This window comes from Tiliqua scincoides, chromosome 2 (genome assembly GCF_035046505.1).
Source record: "Tiliqua scincoides isolate rTilSci1 chromosome 2, rTilSci1.hap2, whole genome shotgun sequence".
Classification (NCBI taxonomy): Eukaryota; Metazoa; Chordata; class Lepidosauria; order Squamata; family Scincidae; genus Tiliqua; species Tiliqua scincoides.
The window spans coordinates 98,645,307-98,666,186 of NC_089822.1; the positions used below are offsets into that span (position 1 = coordinate 98,645,307).

General features: G+C 44.9%; 2 protein-coding genes across 6 annotated transcripts in view; both read left to right on the forward strand.

Annotated features, from left to right (window-relative positions):
- TDRD7 (tudor domain containing 7) overlaps positions 1-4,159 on the forward strand; it is a 45,661-nt gene extending 41,502 nt beyond the window's left edge. For all 4 annotated transcript variants that reach the window (XM_066614537.1, XM_066614536.1, XM_066614539.1 and 1 more), the window contains exons 16-17: positions 190-350; positions 3,763-4,159. In XM_066614537.1, the coding sequence (XP_066470634.1) occupies positions 190-350; positions 3,763-3,983 (382 nt within the window). In that variant the 3' untranslated portion in view covers positions 3,984-4,159. The remainder of the gene's footprint in view (positions 1-189; positions 351-3,762) is intronic.
- Positions 4,160-6,246: 2,087 nt separating this feature from the next.
- Positions 6,247-20,880, forward strand: part of TMOD1 (tropomodulin 1) — a 43,034-nt gene continuing 28,400 nt past the window's right edge. The window contains exons 1-3 of one of the 2 annotated variants that reach the window (XM_066615202.1): positions 6,247-6,537; positions 17,427-17,580; positions 20,461-20,617. In XM_066615202.1, the coding sequence (XP_066471299.1) occupies positions 17,461-17,580; positions 20,461-20,617 (277 nt within the window). In that variant the 5' untranslated portion in view covers positions 6,247-6,537; positions 17,427-17,460. Of the gene's footprint in view, positions 6,538-17,426; positions 17,581-18,453; positions 18,610-20,460; positions 20,618-20,880 lie in introns of those variants that run through there. The other variant, XM_066615203.1, reaches the window with a different exon arrangement.

Here is a 20,880-nt window from a genome sequence, read left to right on the forward strand (position 1 = left end):
CAAGGAATGAAAGGGCCAGTTCTTTCATTCTCTGTGGCAGCTACTAATAGTGACTGTTAACTGCTTGACTTTTAACTTCAAAAATAATTTTGCGCCGATAATAAAACTTGGTCCACATTTCTACCTGTTTGGACTGTTGCATGTTGTAGTGGCACACTGTCACACAGATTCCGTCTTTGTGTTCCTTAGGTGGCATAGAGTGCTAATAAAAGGAATGTTGGCCAATGGGTTGGTGTCAGTATATGAGCTGGACTATGGTAAACATGAGCTTGTCAGTATCCAGAATGTGCAACCTCTGCTGGACATATTCCGAAAACTTCCATTTCAGGCTATAACAGCCCAGCTTGCAGGTAGGTCGGATATTCTAAAGTAGCGATTTTCAAACATTTTCATCTCACAACACACTGACAAGGCACTAAAATTGTCAAGGCACACCATCTGGTTTTTGACAATTGACAAGGCACACTATGCTGCCAATGGGGAGCTCACATTCCCCATTGAGTAAGTTCAAAAGCTAGTTCAATTCCTAGTAAGTTCAAAAGCTGTACAACAAAGCACTCTTGCAGATCTGGAGTCCAGTAAGTCTGATTGCCTTCATCTGTCTTGAAAGAAATTCATCTTAATCACCAAAGTTGTATAAAGAGTAAACACTTAATATTATTGACTGCTTCCTATAGGTAGCATTAGCACTTGGAAGCAGTTTTTCCTCTTCACTGAAGATGCATGTTCAGTAGGACTATCTGTTGCATGCCTGTGAGTGTGCCACTGTGAGAGGCATAACCTCACCTTCTTTTGAGCTAGTTCAGAAAGATGAGTTTTTTAATTTGTTACAATGGAAGCTTGTTTCTGGATAGAAACTGCTTAAAACGTGCGCATGTAAGTATACTGTTTCAGTCTTATGTTCTTTGCTGAGCAGCATTTAGTTTATCATAACTAAGTAATAATGAAAAACTTGCCACTGGGGGGCTTACATTGCACATTAAAAGTAGTGGTACACATAAAGAGCGCTTGCTAATTTTCTGCCATGTGTAACCATGCCAAGTGTTTCAGAATATGAATGGTTGTATGTTTTAATATTAGGATGGAGGTTTGTGCTGAATGTAAACCAGAAAGTTGATGAAGTGACTTGGGTGCCTGCTGTAATCTGTCTGGGCAACACATTGTGTGGACTGATCAGGGATGAATTAGAGTTATGATGCTGATTACCTGAGCAGTCAAATTGTCAACTGTTGAATATTCTATACAGTCAGGAATGCCCTTGTTAAAGTAGCACCTTTCTACTGTATCTTGGTGCTTAATACGAGCAATGGCAGAAGCAAAGGTCCCTTATTCTGAATTGTGCAATGTTTAGAGTGGTATGAATGCATCTCAGTTAGAAGCAGGTACCCACTTGTCCTGTAACTTTCTCCCAATTAAGTTACTTTGCCCAGCTTCTCCTGCTTGCCCCGTGTTATAACTGTAGCCTTCTAAAAAGGCATCAAGGTGGAGAGAGGAAGCATTAAACAAACTCGCATAGGCAATAATTAAGGATGCCCAGATCTAGGGTTGGCAGCTAGCAAGGATTTTACTCTGTCTAGTTGCCAGTTCAGTAGCAGGAGGCTTTTGAATACCAATTGCAAAGGAGGAATATGCTTCAGCTCCTGCTTTGGGGATTTGCAGGTTAATCTGGTTGACCACTGTAAATAAACAGAATGCTGTATTAGATTGGCCTGCTCCAGCGGGACTGTTTCTGTGTTTACTGTTAAATGTATTATGACAATGTAGATGTGCACAAAGGCATTGCATAGGGGAGAATACGTGCTCATGGATTAAATTTTGTGGATTAAAATATCAGACAATATAGCTGCATGGATTAATGAATGTATCTCTCATTGCGTCCTGTATGTGGCACAACCACAGGGATGGCCCAACTTTGAGACAACTTGAAATGATCACTGGAGGCAAGTTGAAGGAGATTGTGGTAGCCTAGGGGAAGCAAATGGCAAGTGTCTATAATAATAACAATAACAGTATTTATATACCGCTTTTCAATGAAAAGTTCACAAAGCGGTTTACAGAGAAAAATCAAATAATGAATGGCTCCCTGACCCAAAAGGGCTCACACTCTACGTCTATGATTTAAGTAGCTTCTCCTCACCCACTTAGTTCTTTGTAAGAGCCAACTAGGCAGGAACAGGTGATTTGGAGCCTGTCCCTCTTACAACCAGCAAGAGTCTTGCTGGATCAGGCTGAGGGGCCAGTGTACTCCAGCTTCTTGTATCTCATAGTGGCCCACCAGGTAACTCTGGGAGTGCAAAGCAACAAGATATCTGTATCCTGTTGCCGCTCCCTTGCAATTTGGAAATAACATGATGAGGCATAGAAGCCACATGGGTCAAAACTTGTGCATGTTCTTTTTCTAGGAAAGGTCACAGAATAGTAATACACTTACTAATTAATAACCCTCCCCCCAAATTCTGTGGTATACTTGTGGACTGTTTATGGCACAGCAGTTGAAAATTGCTAGGTAGTTTTCTGTAATTAGCATATTATCTTATTAGAGAAATTTGGGCTAAAATTAACTCTTTGATTTGAGAATATTTGGCCAGTCAGTTGATTGGTTGGATGCCAAATGTAGTAGGGTATTGCAGTGGCAATCCTGGCTCCAGTGCCACCTAGGCATGCATGCAAACTGCTGCTCACTTATCTGGCCTGGCTGCCATCCCTCTGCCCACTGCTTCCCTTCTGGAGGCCTTTGGAGGGCCAGAGAGTTCCCCGACCTTCTGAAGGCCTTGTAAGGCCCTTGGAGGACTTAAAAAATCACTTCCAGTTTCTCGGGGAAACCAGAAGTGACATTTTTATGCCCTTCTATGCACAGTTTCCTGGACCTTCCGAAGAGCTCCAGGGGGGAGGTGGCATGGTTGGGTGGTGGTGCCACTAACCCAAATATGCTGCCTGGGGTCAAGTGACCCCTGGATTCCCTCCTCCCCCTCGGTATGCCACTGGGTACTGTGCAGCATAGTCTTCTGGTTGCTTTCAGGTGAATTAGAGTAGCCTTCAAATGACTCATGTGCAAAAGCTTTTCTTTGGACTGTACCAGTTTTCTCTTCCTGTATCCCTTGTATCAGTTTTAGAGTTAGTCCTTGACATGTCTCCGGGGCATGTCTCTTTCATTGTATGTAAAACACCCTATGCATTGATGGTGCTCTATAAATAATAATGCAGCCCCTCCTCATCTGCATTCTGAAATAATACAGGCTAGGAAAAGTTTTTATCATCCGTTGAGTTAGATGGACAAAACTAGGGGTTTAGTTTGCTAGAAGGATTAGAGGTGAAAACAACTCTGTTGCCTTCCTAATTCATTGTAATTCTGGTAAAGTTATGGTTTTAGTTCCTTAGAGGAGGAACCCTAATACAAGGGGTTGTACTAGATGAACATCTGCTAATATACCCAAAATACAAGAGCTATGTTTCACAAACTTGGTTTCCCTGTTACATTGACTTCCTACATACTCCACGGCTGTGGTTTAAGAGCAGTGAGATTTGGGTATGCTTAAGCCCATCTTTATTGCTCAGATTGGATGAAATGGAGTGCCACTGCATACAGAAGAGATCAGATCTTCAGATGAATATTATGTATAGCCATAATTGGCTACCTGGCTTGCTTTCACATGGCTTGCTTGTCTACGTTGGCCTGAAAATTCTTAGAGTCAATGATTCCTAATAATCTGGAACTCTGTAAAGGTTGTGTTTTTAAGTTGCTTCTTTACTGCTTTCCCCTAGGAGTAGAGTTGCAGCAGTGGTCAGAGGAGGCATCAATAGTTTTCCGAAATCATGTTGAGAAGAAACCTCTGGTGGCACAAGTGCAAGCAGTTCATGAAGGAGCTAATCCATGGGACCGAAAAGTGGAGGCCTACTTAGTTGACACTTCACTACCAGAAACTGATCTATGGATTCATGATATTATGAACCAATATTTTGTAGAGATTTCAAAGGCTAACTGATTTGCTTTTGAAGCTTTAGCAATAAGAATGTGATAGGCTTTTAAAACACACAAGTGTTAATATAGCTGTGACTAAAATCTTTGGTTTATTTATCCGATTTTTGCACTGTTTAATTCTAAAATGTTGGGTTGAAAATAGAGAATGTTCTCTCTAAATAAATATTACCGTTACTTGTTGCTTCTGCTTCTTAAGTGTTGTTTAAAGGTAAGTTTACTGTTGAAAGCTGCACTTGGCTAACGTGCCATGGAAACATCTGGACCTTGGTGTTTCTACTGTGTGATGGCATCTCCTGCTTAAAGAAGCTGAGAACAGGAAAAGCCTTGGCTAGTCCCAGTAGAGAGAACCTTTGGAGAATCACTGGTGGTCACTGCGGATGGTACTTGGTTAAATAAACCAGTGGTCTGACTAAGTATAAGGCAGTGTCATACGTTCAGTGCTATTACTGAGCACATGATACTATCTGTGAAGACCCTGTACCATAAATGGTACCAACTCTTGTCGAGCTGACTGCTTCCAGCAGCATGGTTGCATCAGTGCTGGAAAGCTGGATAGGATCGGGCCCTGAGCTGTGCATCAGAACTTCCCTGGAATTTAACCTCTGCCTTAAACTAGCAAGATGGCCCTCTCGGCCTCCACTCTCCAGCTACATTGGTAACCATTGCCTTCAGAGTTGTAAGAGTTTTGTCATGGCAATATGTATGAAGTGTTTTGCATGCTGAGAGCTGTATAAATACGATTCTTTATTCTATTCAGTGAGTAGTTCCAGTGCTCCTGTGTGAGGACAGTTACTTTTGTTCATAAAGTGGTCCTTAAAATACTTAACTACTGTACTAAACTGCAGTGTTTGAATACACAGCAAGGTACAGTAGCATCTTAACATTAAGTGTGAAAAACATTGTTTTCTCAAAATCCCAGTGAGTACAGTGGCACTTGCTATTGAGGCTAATCCCAAAACACATTTAGCCTAATGCTCCTGTGCCTATTGATTTAGGTGGAAAAACTCTGTGCAGTTCAACCCATATACAGTGTGCTCACTCAGAGCAGTGTTTCTCAAACTGTGGGTTGGGACCCACTAGGTGGGTCGCAAGCCACTTTCAGGTGGGTCCCCATTCATTTCAATATTTTATTTTTAATATATTAGACTTGATGCTACCATGGTATATGACTGCATTGGGGGAAATCTGTACAACAGAAATCTGTACAACAGAAAACAGTTACAGATCTGTACTTTTAACAGGCTACTATGTATATTCTTTTAACAATGATAGTCAATAGGACTTACTCCTGGGTAAGTGTGGGTAGGATTGTAGCCTAGGATTGTTAAAAATTTTCTTGCTTGATGATGTCACTTCTGGTCATGACATCACTGCTGGTGGCTCCTGACAGATTTTCATTCTAAAAAGTGAATCCTGGTGCTAAATGTGTGAGAACCATTGACTAAGAGGTATGTCCCCTTATGGTCAATGGGATTTACTCCCTAGTAACTATGCTTAAAATTGCAACCTCAGTGAACATAAGAACAGCCCTGCCAGATCAGGCCATAGGCCCATCTAGTCCAGCTTCCTGTATCTCACAGTGGCCCACCAAATGCCTCAGGGAGCACACAAGACAACAAGAGACCTGCATCTTGGTGCCCTCCCTTGCATCTGACTTAGCCCATTTCTAAAATCAGGAGGTTGCACATACACATCATGTATGTCCAATCCCCTTTTAAAGCCATCCAGGCCAGATGCCATCACCACATCCTCTGGCAAGGAGTTCCACAGACCAACCACATGCTGAGTGAAGAAATATTTTCTTTTGTCTGTCCTGGTTCTCCCAACACTCCATTTTTAGTGGATGTCCCCTGCTTCTGGTGTTATGTGAGATTGTAAAGAGCACATGAGAAACATGAGCCAGAGCATGTTTCTTGAGCAGATGTGCTTAGCTGAACTGAGTGCCCAATCCTATTGAACGTTGATGTAGCTATGGCAAGGGGCTGTGTATGGCATCCTGCATTGGGGGGGGGGCAGCCGCAGAGGCCCCCTCAAGCTAGGGGAATATTTGCTGCGTCCCTGGGAGCTGCAGCGTGGCTGCATCAGTGCTGGAAAATGGCTTGGGATGGGGCCCTTAGTGCTTCATAGCTGCAATCCTTTGGACCTTTTGGCGGGTGCGAGCCCTGTTTTACTCGGTGCCACCGCCTTCTGGATGAAGTGAGGCCGCGGGGGGAGGGGCAGGCCAGTCCTCTGCGAGTTCCCCTTGAACTTCACGGGAGCGTCTCCCCCGCTCTGTGGGGCGCACAGGTTGGGCGCGTCCACGCCTGGGCAGGGCAGGGCAGGGCAGAGGCGCGCGGAGTTCCCTGAAGCGGAGTGGGCAGAGGGGGCGGGTTGCCGGAGCTCCTGCCAGCCAGTGGGAAGGGGCGGCCTTTGCCGTCCATCCTCCTCCCGGGCTGGGTGACTGAAGGGGGCGAGCGCCTTGTCTCTGCGCAACTTCGGAGCTCCTCTCCCGGGCGCGCGCTTCTCGGGTGCTGGCGGCGCGGCTTGCTCCCTTCCTCGCCTCGGCGCCACGACCGCAGGTACGGGGGCGGGGGGCGGGGGGGCGGCATGGCCGTGCCAGGGACCCCCCTTCCTCGCCCGGGCCCGAGAGCAGAAGCAGCCCGAGCCATATCTGGGCAAAACACGCCGCTGCCACCCGCGGGGACCGGCTGGGCGTCTCGGCGGCAACGCGCCTATAAATAGCCGCGGCTGCTGGGGGGGGGGGAAGACCTCGCTTCGTGCCCTGTGGGCGGAGGCAGGCGAGCCCCGAAGTGGCTGCTTGGAAACGCCTCTCCAGGCGCCCCAGAACTGAAGCTTCGCCTCCTTGGTTGGGCAACGTCAGGGTGGCACAGGAGCAGCACCAGCAGGAAGGTGTTGGCCACCCTTCGGGTGCCTTTGCCCCTGAATAGGAGGCAGGTGTACCAAGGCGACGTTCCCAAGTGATCCTTGCTCAGCATCCCAACACACACTTTGGCTGCTGTCTGTTGGCAGATGCCAACGCATTAAGACGCTTAGGAGAGAAACTTTCAGCCCAATCCTAGCCACACTTTCCTGGGAGTAAGCCCCATTGACTCTAATGGGGCGTACTTCTAAGTAGACATGCCTAGGATGGGGCTGTCAGTCGCTTCTCTGCGCCTCTGAATCATCTGTGGAGGGCTCCAGCCTCCAAGTCATCTGTTCCTGACAACCCTGGAGGCTTTTCCCTGTGGGCTTTGCTTGGCTGACATCCAGGTCAAAAATCTGTTTACGTGCGGCACAAGCTAGGGAGGTGTATCCCAGCCGCCTCCATGTCATTGGAAAAGTTCTGGGGGGGGGGGAACCTCTTGGATCACACCGTATTATTATTTATTTTATTATTTTTTTAATTATTTACTTTATTTATACCCCACCTTTCTCCCTGAAGGAACCCAAGGCGGCTTACAACATGATTAAAAAAACAAATTTAAAAAACAAGATAAAACATATTAGCAAACAGACCGTGCTGGTGCTTCCTTGCCGTTGTTTGGACCTGCTGGTGGTGGTATTCGGAGAACAGACAGGCTGGACGCTGATCAAGGGCTCCTGCACGTCAGAGCAGCCCAATCCTATCCAACTTTACAGCTCCAGTGTGACCACAATGCAGCCCCATGGTAAGGGAACAGAAGTTCCCATACCTAGAGAAAGCCCTAGTGACTGCCCCTCCACCATAGGATGCAGCGCACGCCCCACTGGCACAACTGCACCAGCGCTGGAAAATTGAATAGGATTGGGCCCTGATTCGGTACCAGTAGCCCGCCAGCCAGCCATGGTAGTGCTCAGTGCACCATCAGGGAAGCAGGTAAGGGCATCATGGGGGTATTCAGTGCAGGGCTTTGCAACCTGGTGCTGGCTTTGCAGACCAGCCTTGGTACAGGCAGAGAACAAAGGAGTTACACACACGTGGAAAGTGGGGTTTCCATTATCTTTCATCCCATGTATTCTTATATTTTATTTCTCCTTTTTTCTCCTTTATTATTGTCATGCATATTGTGTTAAGATTTTATCACCATGCCATTTTTTTATTCTTCAGTGAAGGTTTAAAAAATAAAAGCTTTCATCCCATGTAATTCTTGACCCAGAGGGTCACAGTGTTCTTTCTGCCTGAATCAGAGGCAGCTTCTCCTCCTTGCCTTTTCTACTTTACATAATCCTAAAAAGGTGAGTCACAGAGTAGTTTGTGGGTGAGTTGCCATGCTGCAAGAATGAGATTTAGAAGCTAGCAAACTACGACTGCCAATATATAGATATTTTCAGTAATAACAGCTTTTTATCAGCAGTGCTCCTGTGCGTTTAAAGTGACTAGGTTTGTCAGCTGACTAAAAAAACCACAGCCTGGCTTTCTACTGTTCTTTTAGCAATAGCTTTAATTGCAGAAATCAGCAGGTGATTTTTTTTTTTTTTATAGCATGGAAATAAGTGTTGTCATGACTGCAGATCAAGTTGCTGTTTAGGCACAGGAGTAGGGATTGATAAAAAAATTAAAGTTGGCAATACTACCAGCAACCTGATAAACAGCAATTAGGCTGATGAGGTTTCCCCTGGCATGTAGCTAGGTAGTGAGAAAAGATTTGCCTGTTTACTTGTCTTGTTCCAGGCTACTGTTAATAGCACAGAGTCAATAAAAAATGGTGTTCCTGGAGGCCTTAAGAGGATGCCTCACATCCTGTGTCAGGCCACATATCCATTGAGGTCAATGCCTATCTAGGTCTATGATTACTGGCAGTGGCTCTTTTCAGACAAGAGTCTTTTGCAGCCCTATGTGGAGATGCCAAGCATTGAACCTTGGATTTTCTATATGCTAGACCTCTGGCCCCTAAATAAAGACACAGTTCTAAGGGTTCCCTTAAATCAAAATGAACATCTGTTTCAAAAGTTCTTCTGTGTGTGAATGGACTTGAGATGGTGCAACTCTTTTTCATCTGCCACTGGAAGGCTGTTCAAGGTGTGCTATAATTGTAATTGTTAGAGAGGGTGACCAGAGGTTACTGGGCTTGTGTGCTTTTTGGTCACTGAGTACTGGAGCAGAGGGGATTCCTTCAACTGTAGTGTCTCACCTGCAGGTGTGGCAAAAGGTGCACCTGTAAGAAATTTCTTTTCTAAGCAACTGTGAAAAATGCAAAAGCCCTGAAAGTTCTTTTGTACTTGGTCACCTTCTGGCTGTGATTGCAGGGGGAATTTCCCAGTGACCAGAGCTGAAAGGACAGTTGAGGCTACATGAATGCCTCATGTAGCAGATGATTTTTTAAAATGTGGTATAGGTAAAAGGCTGAGTTAAGAATCGGGAAGTCCTGTTAATTTTTTCTTCAGTTATGCTTTCCACCAGTTTGCCTGGAACGAACATTACATTGACTCAGGGCTGGCCTGCCTAAGAGGCCAACTGCAGCAGTTGCCTCTGGTCCCAATCCTATCAAACTTTCCAGCACTGATGCAGCTGTGCCAATTGGGCATGTGCTGTATCCTGCTAAAGGAAGGCAGACACAGAGGAATCCTCAAGGTAAAGGAGCATTTGTTCCCTTACCTCAGAGCTGTGTTGCAGCTGCATCAGCACTGAAAAGTTGGATAGAATTGGTCCCTCAGGCAGCAGATGTCTGTTTGCCTACATTCTTCCATTGCCTCCTAGGCATCTCTGTCTACCCTGCTAGGCTTCTGTCTCCCTAGTTCCTTCCATTGCCCCTAATTCTCCTTCTACTTCCTCTTTTGGAAAATTGCCAGAGAAGAAGAGGAAATGTGGAGGAGGAGAGAATGCTGAGCTAGAACATCCAGAGAAGTGGTTGGCCCTCTGGATGGTGAGGGAGGGAAAGGGGAGATAAAAGGAGACTTAGAGATGGCAGGGAAATTAAATGAGTTATTTGCATCTGTCTTCACGGCAGAAGACCTCGGGCAGATACCGCTGCCCGAACGGCCCCTCCTGACCGAGGAGTTAAGTCAGATAGAGGTTAAAAGAGAAGATGTTTCAGACCTCATTGATAAATTAAAGATCAATAAGTCACCGGGCCCTGATGGCATCCACCCAAGAGTTATTAAGGAATTGAAGAATGAAGTTGCAGACCTCTTGACTAAGGTATGCAACTTGTCCCTCAAAATGGCCATGGTGCCAGAAGATTGGAGGATAGCAAATGTCACGCCTATCTTTAAAAAGGGAAAGAGGGGGGACCCAGGAAACTATAGGCCGGTCAGCCTAACATCCATACCGGGTAAGATGGTGGAATGCCTCATCAAAGATAGGATCTCAAAACACATAGACGAACAGGCCTTGCTGAGGGAGAGTCAGCATGGCTTCTGTAAGGGTAAGTCTTGCCTCACGAACCTTATAGAATTCTTTGAAAAGGTCAACAGGCATGTGGATGCGGGAGAACCCATGGACATTATCTATCTGGATTTTCAGAAGGCGTTTGACACGGTCCCTCACCAAAGACTACTGAAAAAACTCCACAGTCAGGGAATTAGAGGACAGGTCCTCTCATGGATTGAGAACTGGTTGGAGGCCAGGAAGCAGAGAGTGGGTGTCAATGGGCAATTTTCACAATGGAGAGAGGTGTAAAGCGGTGTGCCCCAAGGATCTGTCCTGGGACCGGTGCTTTTCAACCTCTTCTTAAATGACCTGGAGACAGGGTTGAGCAGTGAAGTGGCTAAGTTTGCAGACAACACCAAACTTTTCCGAGTGGTGAAGACCAGAAGTGATTGTGAGGAGCTCCAGAAGGATCTCTCCAGACTGGCAGAATGGGCAGCAAAATGGCAGATGCACTTCAATGTCAGTAAGTGTAAAGTCATGCACATTGGGGCAAAAAATCAAAACTTTAGATATAGGCTGATGGGTTCTGAGCTGTCTGTGACAGATCAGGAGAGAGATCTTGGGGTGGTGGTGGACAGGTCGATGAAAGTGTCGACCCAATGTGCGGCGGCAGTAAAGAAGGCCAATTCTAAGCTTGGGATCATTAGGAAGGGTATTGAGAACAAAATGGCTAATATTATAATGCCGTTGTACAAATCTATGGTAAGGCCACACCTGGAGTATTGTGTCCAGTTCTGGTCGCCACATCTCAAAAAGGACATAGTTGAAATGGAAAAGGTGCAAAAGAGAGCGACTAAGATGATTACTGGGTTGGGGCACCTTCCTTATGAGGAAAGGCTACGGCGTTTGAGCCTCTTCAGCCTAGAAAAGAGACGCCTGAGGGGGGACATGATTGAGACATACAAAATTATGCAGGGGATGGACAGAGTGGATAGGGAGATGCTCTTTACACTCTCGCATAATACCAGAACCAGGGGACATCCACTAAAATTGAGTGTTGGGCGGGTTAGGACAGACAAAAGAAAATATTTCTTTACTTGGCGTGTGGTTGGTCTGTGGAACTCCTTGCCGCAGGATGTGGTGCTGTCGTCTAGCCTAGACGCCTTTAAATGGAGATTGGACAAGTTTCTGGAGGAAAAATCCATTACGGGGTACAAGCCATGATGTGTATGTGCAACCTTAGATTTTAGAAATGGGTTATGTCAGAATGCCAGATGCAAGGGAGGGCACCAGGATGAGGTCTCTTGTTATCTGGTGTGCTCCCTGGGGCATTTGGTGGGCCGCTGTGAGATACAGGAAGCTGGACTAGATGGGCCTAGGGCCTGATCCAGTGGGGCTGTTCTTATGTTCTTATGTAAGTATGAGCAGAGGCTGGCACATAATCCCTGGGTAAGCCACTGCAGCCCCTATGGGTCTCCTCAGACTTGCACCACCTCCTGAGGTGGCATAAGTTTGAGGAGAGCAGAGTGACGTGAAGCTGCTCCACACTGCTCAAGTATGGGGGCTAGGATCTGGCATAACAGCCAGATCTCAGCCCCCATCTCCTACTGCCAGCCCCTGGGACCACCCTTCCCCTGCCCCGGAACGCCTCCCTCCTGCCTTCTTCCTGCCCTCCACAGTGCCTTGCATTGGCTGAGCTCCGCCAATGCAAGGCTCGCTCCCTCTGTCAGCGCAGAGGCTGAATTCAGCCTCTGTGGGCTGGTGTGCCTCTGCGTTCCAGTCCAGCAGGCTCAAGAAGGTGCCGTGCAACCCTCCTGGGCCAGCTCAAGGGACCTGCACTCGCCTAAGGGCAAGTCAGGATTGCACCTTAAAGGATGCAAAAGAGATCAGCAACAGCCACTGGAAAAGACACCATGCTGGGGTGAATAGTTGCTAACTATAAGAGGACACCACTTTGAAAGGTGCCTCTTGGCCAAGTTAGCAAAGTGGGTACAGGTACTTTGTACCACTGAGACTGGAGATGGACAATAGTTACTTTTACTTTTTTGAGATTGGAAAGTGATAGAGGCATTGTTACCAGTGATGTGTGTGGTTATCCCACTGTTTCATCTGATAATTGGGTTTTTGTAGTGCTTTGAAGACTAAAGAAATGAGTACGTACCCCATGAGCAACTATATGTCATACCACTGTTGATTCACTTGCAATTATTATTGGTTGCTAGACCTTCTTTGGTTTATATTTCAGTTTTATTATGCCAGAAGAGAGGAGTAAGCCTTTGCAGAAGCTGCAACTAAAATAATTTATGCGATACTTAACATCATTTAAAAATAATTGTTCTGATTTATTATTTGTTTTCTCTTAAGTCTAGTACAAGCCTGGCATTTTGAAATTCATGCTGGTTGGTGTGGTACACAGTGTAGAACAGCTTAGTAACATCAGTTGTGAGTTCAAATCCCACTTGGTTCCTTTTTAGAGAGACACAACCCAATCCTAACCAGCACTGGTGCAGCCCAGGCTGGAGGTCTTCTTGGAGTAAGGGAACATTTGTCCCCTAACCCCATGTAGAGCCCTAGCCCACACAGTGGGCCCTACTCGAATCTGTGCCAGCAAAATAACAGTCACGAGTCCAAGAAGCCCCATGTTGGGCTTTTGTACCTGGGAGAGGAAACAGGATTCAGCACTGCCAATCTCACCCCCCCTTCCGTGCCTGATCCATCCCCTCCCCCCACCCAGTTTGACTGTTGGCAACCTTCAGTCTTGAAAGACTATGGTATCGCGCTCTTTATGGTGGTTCTGGAACAGCGTCTAGTGTGGCTGAAAAGGCCAATTCAGGAGTGACAATCCCTTCCACACTGGGAGCAAGTGCAGTCCGTCCCTGGTCTGTCTCCCTCGCTATGGGCCTTCCTTCTTTGCCTCTTTGCCTCAGTCTGCTGGCCAAGTGTCTTTTCAAACTGGGAAAGGCCATGCTGCACAGCCTGCCTCCAAGCAGGCCGCTCAGAGGCCAGGGTTTCCCACTTGTTGAGGTCCACTCCTAAGGCCTTCAGATCCCTCTTGCAGATGTCCTTGTATTGCAGCTGTGGTCTACCTATAAGGCGCTTTCCTTGCACGAGTTCTCCATAGAGGAGATCCTTTGGGATCTGGCCATCATCCATTCTCACAACATGACCGAGCCAACGCAGGCGTCTCTGTTTCAGCAGTGCATACATGCTAGGGATTCCAGCTCGTTCCAGGACTGTGTTGTTTGGAACTTTGTCCTGCCAGGTGATGCCGAGAATGCGTCGGAGGCAGCGCAAGAGAAAAGCGTTCAGTTTCCTCTCCTGTTGTGAGCGAAGAGTCCATGACTCGTTGCAGTACAGAAGTGTACTCAGGACGCAAGCTCTGTAGACATGGATCTTGGTATGTTCCGTCAGCTTCTTGTTGGACCAGACTCTCTTTGTGAGTCTGGAAAACGTGGTAGCTGCTTAAGGCACATTTGCAGAACCCTAGACTGGAGAAGCTGCTGCTGCAGTGGTAGAAGTTAGAATAGGATTGCACTTGCAATGTGATGTAGTGGCTAGAGCAGTGGGCTTGGACCTAGCAAACTTGGGTTGGAATTCCTACTTAGCTATTAAACTTACTGGGCAGGTCATGGCCTAATCTACCTAACAGGGTTGATGTGAGGATAAAAATGAGGGGGGAGGAAACATTTAAAGCACCCTAAGGCTGCAATCCTAACCACACTTTCCTGAGAGTAAGCCCCATTGAACAAAATAGGACTTACTTCTGAGTAGACCTGGTTAGGATTGTGCCCTAGGTTGCTTAGAGGAAGTGTAATGTATAAATGTGAACAATAAAAATACAGTTTTGTGAAATATACTCCCAAGGTCTGACAACCCAATGGAAGAAGTGTTTTTGGTTTTATTTTTGATATGTCATGCCAGTCAATAAGCTTAGTGCTCAGTTTGAAATGTAGGATGCCGTACTTTTCAGTTATGAGTGACTCTGTTGTCTCAGTTTCTGTGCTCTCAGGTCACTAAGGGCGCAATCCTAACCCCTTATGTCAGTGCTTTCCAGAATTGACATAAGGGTGATGCAGCTCTGAGGTAAGGGAACAAACATTCCCTTACTTTGAGGAGGCCTCCATGAGTGACACCCAACTGCAGGATGCAGCACATGTCCCATTGGCACCGCTATGCCAGTGCTGGAAAGCACTGACATAAGGGGTTAGGATTACAGCCCTATGTTGTAGATTTTCTAGTTTAGAAATGTTTTAAGAGGGCATATTTAGAATCATGAAACATCCATGATAAACTAAACTAATGAGATGAGGCAATAAAATGTAAATTCAGAAAAAAATGAGTCCAGAAATTCAGAAAAATTGAGGATATTCTTATACTTTATGAGTATTCTGTATACTTTATGAGTATAAAGTATTCTGTAGAGTCAAGAAAAATTAATGCATGAGGTCATATCAAGTAAAACTGGCTGGGCTCTTGCACCAATGAAAATAAAATTGCAAGTGTTTTGACAGTCAATCATTACCAATTGACTCCATCAATTGGTAATTGATGAAGAAACTCTGCTTCCTCTGTAAGAGGAAGAAACTCTGCTGGTTTAGGCCAAAGGTTCATCAGTTCCAGCAACCAGCTTGCAAAATAAATAAATAAATAAATAAACAAACAAACAAATAAATAAATAAATAAATGCAGGTGGAAATTGCACCACACGCACACCCATTAACTGTGGGATTGAAGGATATTCTGCACTGCAGACTGTAGAAATGCGTCCACCTCCTCCCCACCCCCAATGTTAAATTTGATCTACATAGCAGCAAATCCCATTGAGGGGTTTGCCACCAAATAAACATGGTTATGATTGTGTTGTAAGAAACTTAGATAGCTCTTAAATCAAGTTTGTATTAAAGGCTGGTGGATATTTCGCATCCAAGGGGAAAGCTCTAACTTTCTTTCTGACAAGAAGCTTACACTGTTCACTTAAAATTATTGTCAGTCAGTCAGATGGTGGACCTGAACTAGGCAGAGTAATCACATGTTATCAGTTCAGACTCAGAACTGACAATATGTAGTCAGGTAAAAACATTTGCAAGGAATAAAGTGCATGTACCTCTGAGGTGTAGTAATCTCTTCTATATGATCTGTATAGTTGTCTCTTCCACGTGATCTGGAATTCACATCACATAATCAAATTGGCATGAGGAAAAAAAGACAGCTGTCCAGCTCACATAAGCCTTAGTTTCAGATGCTACTGCAGCAGCATCAGTTTCTGGCCATCAGTTTCAGATAGTCATTAGCTCTAGATGTTACTACAGCAGCATCAGTTTCACTCCCAGGAGGAGTGGCCCAGCAGTGCTGGCGCTGGCCAGATCAGATCCCCTTTAGCAGCAGCCTCCCTGCCCTCTTTGTCTCCTCAGACTTCTGCCAGTGAAATTGCTAGTGCAGGAGGCCTCTTGCAAAGCAATCCTCTGGATCTGTCCCCTCCGCTGGATTCAGCATGCACCTTTTTGGCACAGCTGCGCCAGCCGGGAGAGGATAAGATTGGGCTGTCTATCATTCTTGTGTTTCAAAAAGAGAAAATGAACTTGCAGTGTAAGCCTGCACATGTCTACTTGGAAGTAAGCCCCACTGAGTTAAGTGGTACTTACTCCCTGGTAAATGTGTGTAGGATTACATCATAAAATGTTTCCTCCTCCATTGCCCACCTTACCTCACAATAGTCCTGTGAGGTAAATTGGACCAAGAGATAATGTTGGCCCAAGGTCATCAAAATGTTGAGCTGTGGCCAGAAGACTTCAGGGAGTCAGAATAACAAATGTCTCTGCACTTTATAAGAATTGTACGTTCATTCTGCCAGCCAAAGACTCCAGTGGTCAATTGGATTGGGTCACTGACAGGATATCCTATACCAAAAGCTTCCCTGAACTTTTTTTTTAAATATCAAAGGGGAAGAAGATTCCACAAGTTCCCAAGGTATTTTATTCCATTCCTGAAATGCCATTATAGTTCAGACATACTTTCTAATATTTTTAATCTAGTTTCTTAACATGGCAGTCTAGTCTTATGTCACCTGAAGAGGCAAATGTTTGCTATCCTGCTGCTTCTCACTCCCTCTTGCATCCACCTCTTTCTACCACTGTTATTAGATCTGTGATGACTCAGGCTGCAATCCTAACCACACTTTCCTGAGAGTAAGCCCCATTGAACAAAATAGGACTTACTTCTGACCAGGTTAGGATTGTGCCCTCATTCACACAAGCAAGTCTATAATAGGAATTAGGCAATAGGTAATAGCGTAGCTAGTGGGGGGCAGGGGCTGTCTGCCCTGTGTGCCAATCTGGGGGGGGGAGACACTACTAGTGACCAAAAGTGCTAACATTGTGGTTGTTAGGAATAATACCATCATTCGATGCATAATTTGCAGCAGAATGCAATGAAACAAACTAGAGTGGAATATCTCCATTATATCAAAAGTTATAGCCAAAAAACCAGAAAACAAAAATGTGACTGTCTTACATAACAAAAAGTACAATTACCTTAACTTAAAACAGACCAATGAGAATGACTATGCAAAAAGCCAATGAGATGTTGTTATTACACAGCATAGAACCAATAAGGTGTTAGCAAGGGAGATGACACCAGGGGTGGATCCAATGTTTGCATTGGGGGGGGCATGAGCACTACTTTAACTCCAGAGCTCAGGTCAAGGGTAGACCTGGGCTCCTTGTTGAACTTCCCCTCTTCCAGGCGAGTAGACCTAGGCTCTCATCTAGACTTGGAGCCCAGATCTACCTGCTGGATAGACCTGGGCTCCCATTCCGAATGGCACCCAATTTCACTCCCCATCTTGGGAGGCGCCCTTACATGCTGACAAAGGGGACTCTTTACCTTCACTCTGTAAACAAAGCAAATATTACAAATATGCCATAATTCTCCAATGCTCTCTCATCTAAAGAAAACTAAGCCCTGTGTCATTTCCCCTAGACTGCATCTCTGCTCAGAATACGGGAGTGCATAACAATATTTTGTGCACTTTCCTTTCTCATTATTCTTTTAAAGCCGATTTCCAATAACTGTGAAATGCAAATTTTCTTTCTTTCTTTCTTTCTTTCTTTCTTTCTTTCTTTCTTTCTTTCTTTCTTTCTTTCTTTCTTTCTTTCTTTCTTTCTTTCTTTCTTTCTACAGGTTATTTATTTCAGAGAAGCAAGAATTCTGCACAATGTCATACCGAAAAGAACTGGAGAAATACAAAGATCTGGATGAAGATCAGATCCTTGGAGCGCTGACAGAAGAAGAAATCAAGTTGCTAGAGGAAGAGTTGGTTGAGCTAGATCCAGATGTAAGTGATTTTAAAAGACATCTTTTAAGTGGTTGATAGTTCTGTCAATGGCTCTTAACCATGTAGCTACATGGAACCGCCGTGGTCAGCAGAAACTTCAGAGGGCAAGGTGCTGATATCAGACAAATCACCTTTGTGCTATATTTGTAATCCTTCCAGACAGAGGAATCTGTCTGGGGTTCAAGACTCAAGGCCTCATCAAATGCTGATCCCAGGAATTTGCTGTAGTGCTACCCATCTCTGGTCAGAAGGAACTACAAGAAAACAGCAAGACTAGCAAGGGAACCTGTTGGGAAATAGGACAGAGCAGGTCATGTGGTTGCACTAGAACCATATAAAACTTCCAGATCAGCCTTGTTCACTGCTTTCTGCAAGAAAGGGATTGTGCTGTTGCTGTTCCCTGTGATAGATCACCTTTGCCTCTTCCTCATCTACGCTGCTTCTGTCCTCCTACTTTGATAGCTCCCCAGTTTGTCAGGAGAGGAATCTGGCTAAATGAATCCTTTGGTCTGATCCAGCAAGACAATCCTCATATTCCTTTTTACATAATATCCTGCATTTTTCGTGCATCTAGTGAAGTAGACTCTTACCTGCAGATGTTTGTCCATACTGTATTTGGTATCCTTAATCATACAGGATTATGCTAGATCAGACCAAGGTCTGCTTATTCCTGCTCTCTGTCTGCACAAGTAGGGCATTAAGATAACAGCCCTTCTCTGTTGTTTGTTCCCAATGACTGCCTCTGTATAGAAAAGTAAAGCTCTTTGTTGCTTTCTCATGACAGGAGTATTTCTTAAGTATCTATGGTGATGGAACACAAGATTATCCTTAGCAATTGACTTGAGTTGCCGAATCATTTTTTAATAATATTGTCTCTCAAAGTACTTTGTGTCATAGACTATGGGAGGAGCCAGGAAGGCTAGACCCCCTCAGGAATGTTCCTGGCTCTTTTTGAATGTTCAGCTTTCCTAAGAAGATATATTGGGGAAAAACATGCAGCAGGATTCTAGCCAATTGCTTCCTAAGGAGGTAAGCCTACTCTGAGCTCCCCTGTTTTGGCCGAAGAGCACAAAGATGATAGAGTTAATTGCTGTTTATTATTTTTATTTTTGTAACAATCAGTTAAACAATTTTATGTTAAACACATTAGATTACTTACTGTAGGCTGTGCTTTTTAGAGCTCACACCCCTCCCTCCCTCTTCATACTCTAAATCAGCAATTTTCAACTAGTATGGCATGACACATTGGTGTGCCGCAGATTTTACAGAGTTTGGGGAAGAGTTTGGGGAAGGGTCATTTATTAGTAGGGCCATTGGGGGATGTGAACCTTGTCAATTGTTAAAAAAAAATGTGCCTTGTCAATTGTAAAAAAAAATGATGGTGTGCCTTGACAGTTTTACCACCTTGTCAGTGTGCTGAGAGATAAAAAGGGTGAAAACCACTGTTCTAAATGATCACACACCTGAGGAATGAAGGTTGAAAGGATTTCAGCTGGAACATTACAAAATGAACTTCTTAATTAGCTTACATGGTTTATAGCAGATTATATGGTAGAGGAGATGTGATTGTGGGGTGTTGCTTTTTTATTTTAAAAAGGGGTACCCCTCTTTCCCCCCCCCCCATGTCTAATAATAACTTTTGGGTTTATTTGTAAGCCTGCATGCTTCCCCTCATTACTTTGTAAGGTAAAAGATCTAAGCATTAAAAAAGTATGTTCTGGGAAGGGATTCAAGGGAGCCCTAGAATATCCCTGAGAGAGCCCAGACCGACAGGCCTGCTCATGGCAACTTCTGAGGTAGGTTGGGAATTATCGTTTTTTAAAACTGGCCCACTCCACTTCAATCTCTTGTGTTCCATTGCTAGAGGTGCTTGAGAAATGTCTTTTAATGCATCCTAATAAGAGCTCTTTCAAATCCCTTCTCCCACTGACAAGTGGCCATTTCCATCAAATCAGTCATCCCAAACTGTTGGAATGTGTATCCCCTGGCTCTGGAACTGCCCACTGCTTGGAGAATGGGCCACTGCTTGGGGAGATACATTTCATGCATCAAATGAAGTAGACTCTTATCTGCAGATGCTTGGGAGGTGGGGGACCAACTTGGTCTGTTCTGGTATAGCAGTGGTGCTACAGCAAGGGTGAGGAGGCTCTTAGTCATAGGGTCTGGGAGGCAAACAGAGGATGTTTCAAAGGTCTGCCAAATGCCCTGTCTCTAAATTCCTTAATGGAAGCAGCAAAGCAAGGAGCTTGCCGGTTACATGTCTTATTTCCTCTACTGTTACCAACCATTCTCAAGACAAGCTGGTAGAAGAGGCTCCCTCCCAGAAAAGTATATTGGGGCCCAATCCTAACCAACTTTCCTGCACCAATGAAGCAGCAATACAACCCTGAGAGAAAGGGACAAACATTTCCTTATCTTAAGGAGGCTTCCATGACTGCCCCTCCACTGCAGGATGCAGCACACACCCTATTGGCATGGCTTCATCAATGCCAGAAAGTTGGATAGGATAGGGCCCTAGATGTTCTTTTAAGATCTGGGTGTTATCTGGGTGCTTTAAGACAGTGCTTGCACTAAACACAGGCAAAGCAAAGCTGACAGGGAAATGAGAGACTATCTAAGGCTGTTGTGAATATCAAAATACTTGCCTGTGAAAAGATACTTACCTGGCTGTCTTCATCACGTGAGTACTATGGATTTGTCAGGGCTAACTCACATCACACAGATGCCAGAATTGTTCACTCATCATGTGTGAAGGCAGTGGGGTCTCATTTAACTAGATAGGCCAATGACAAATGGTCATGGCGCTTCTGTGTATATATGTGTGTATGTATAAATGTGTACAGATATGTATATATATTTTCTTCTTCTTCCAAAATCTAGAATGCATTGTTGCCTGCAGGAATGAGACAAAGAGACCAAACTAAAAAAACACCCACTGGCCCCTTTAAAAGAGATGACCTTATGGCACACTTGGAAAAGCAGGCAAATGATATTAAGGACCGAGAAGATCTGGTTCCTTTCACAGGAGAGAAAAGAGGTAGGAGACAGTCAAGCATCTATTCTCAGCACTTCTCATGGTTTTGAGATGTGTGTTTTGGAATGCATATGAACCCCATGGAGCTAGTGAATGAGCAACAGAAGTGAGAAAGTTTTCTCTGTTGTGCACGTATCCTCTCCAAAGAGATCTCGTGCATGGAAGAATGTGGCCCGTGTGCACCAAATACATATTCTCTTTGCAGTGCCTGATCCGAGAAATGCTTTCCCAAGGAAGGTCAGAATGGCTTGTGCTCTACTGAATTT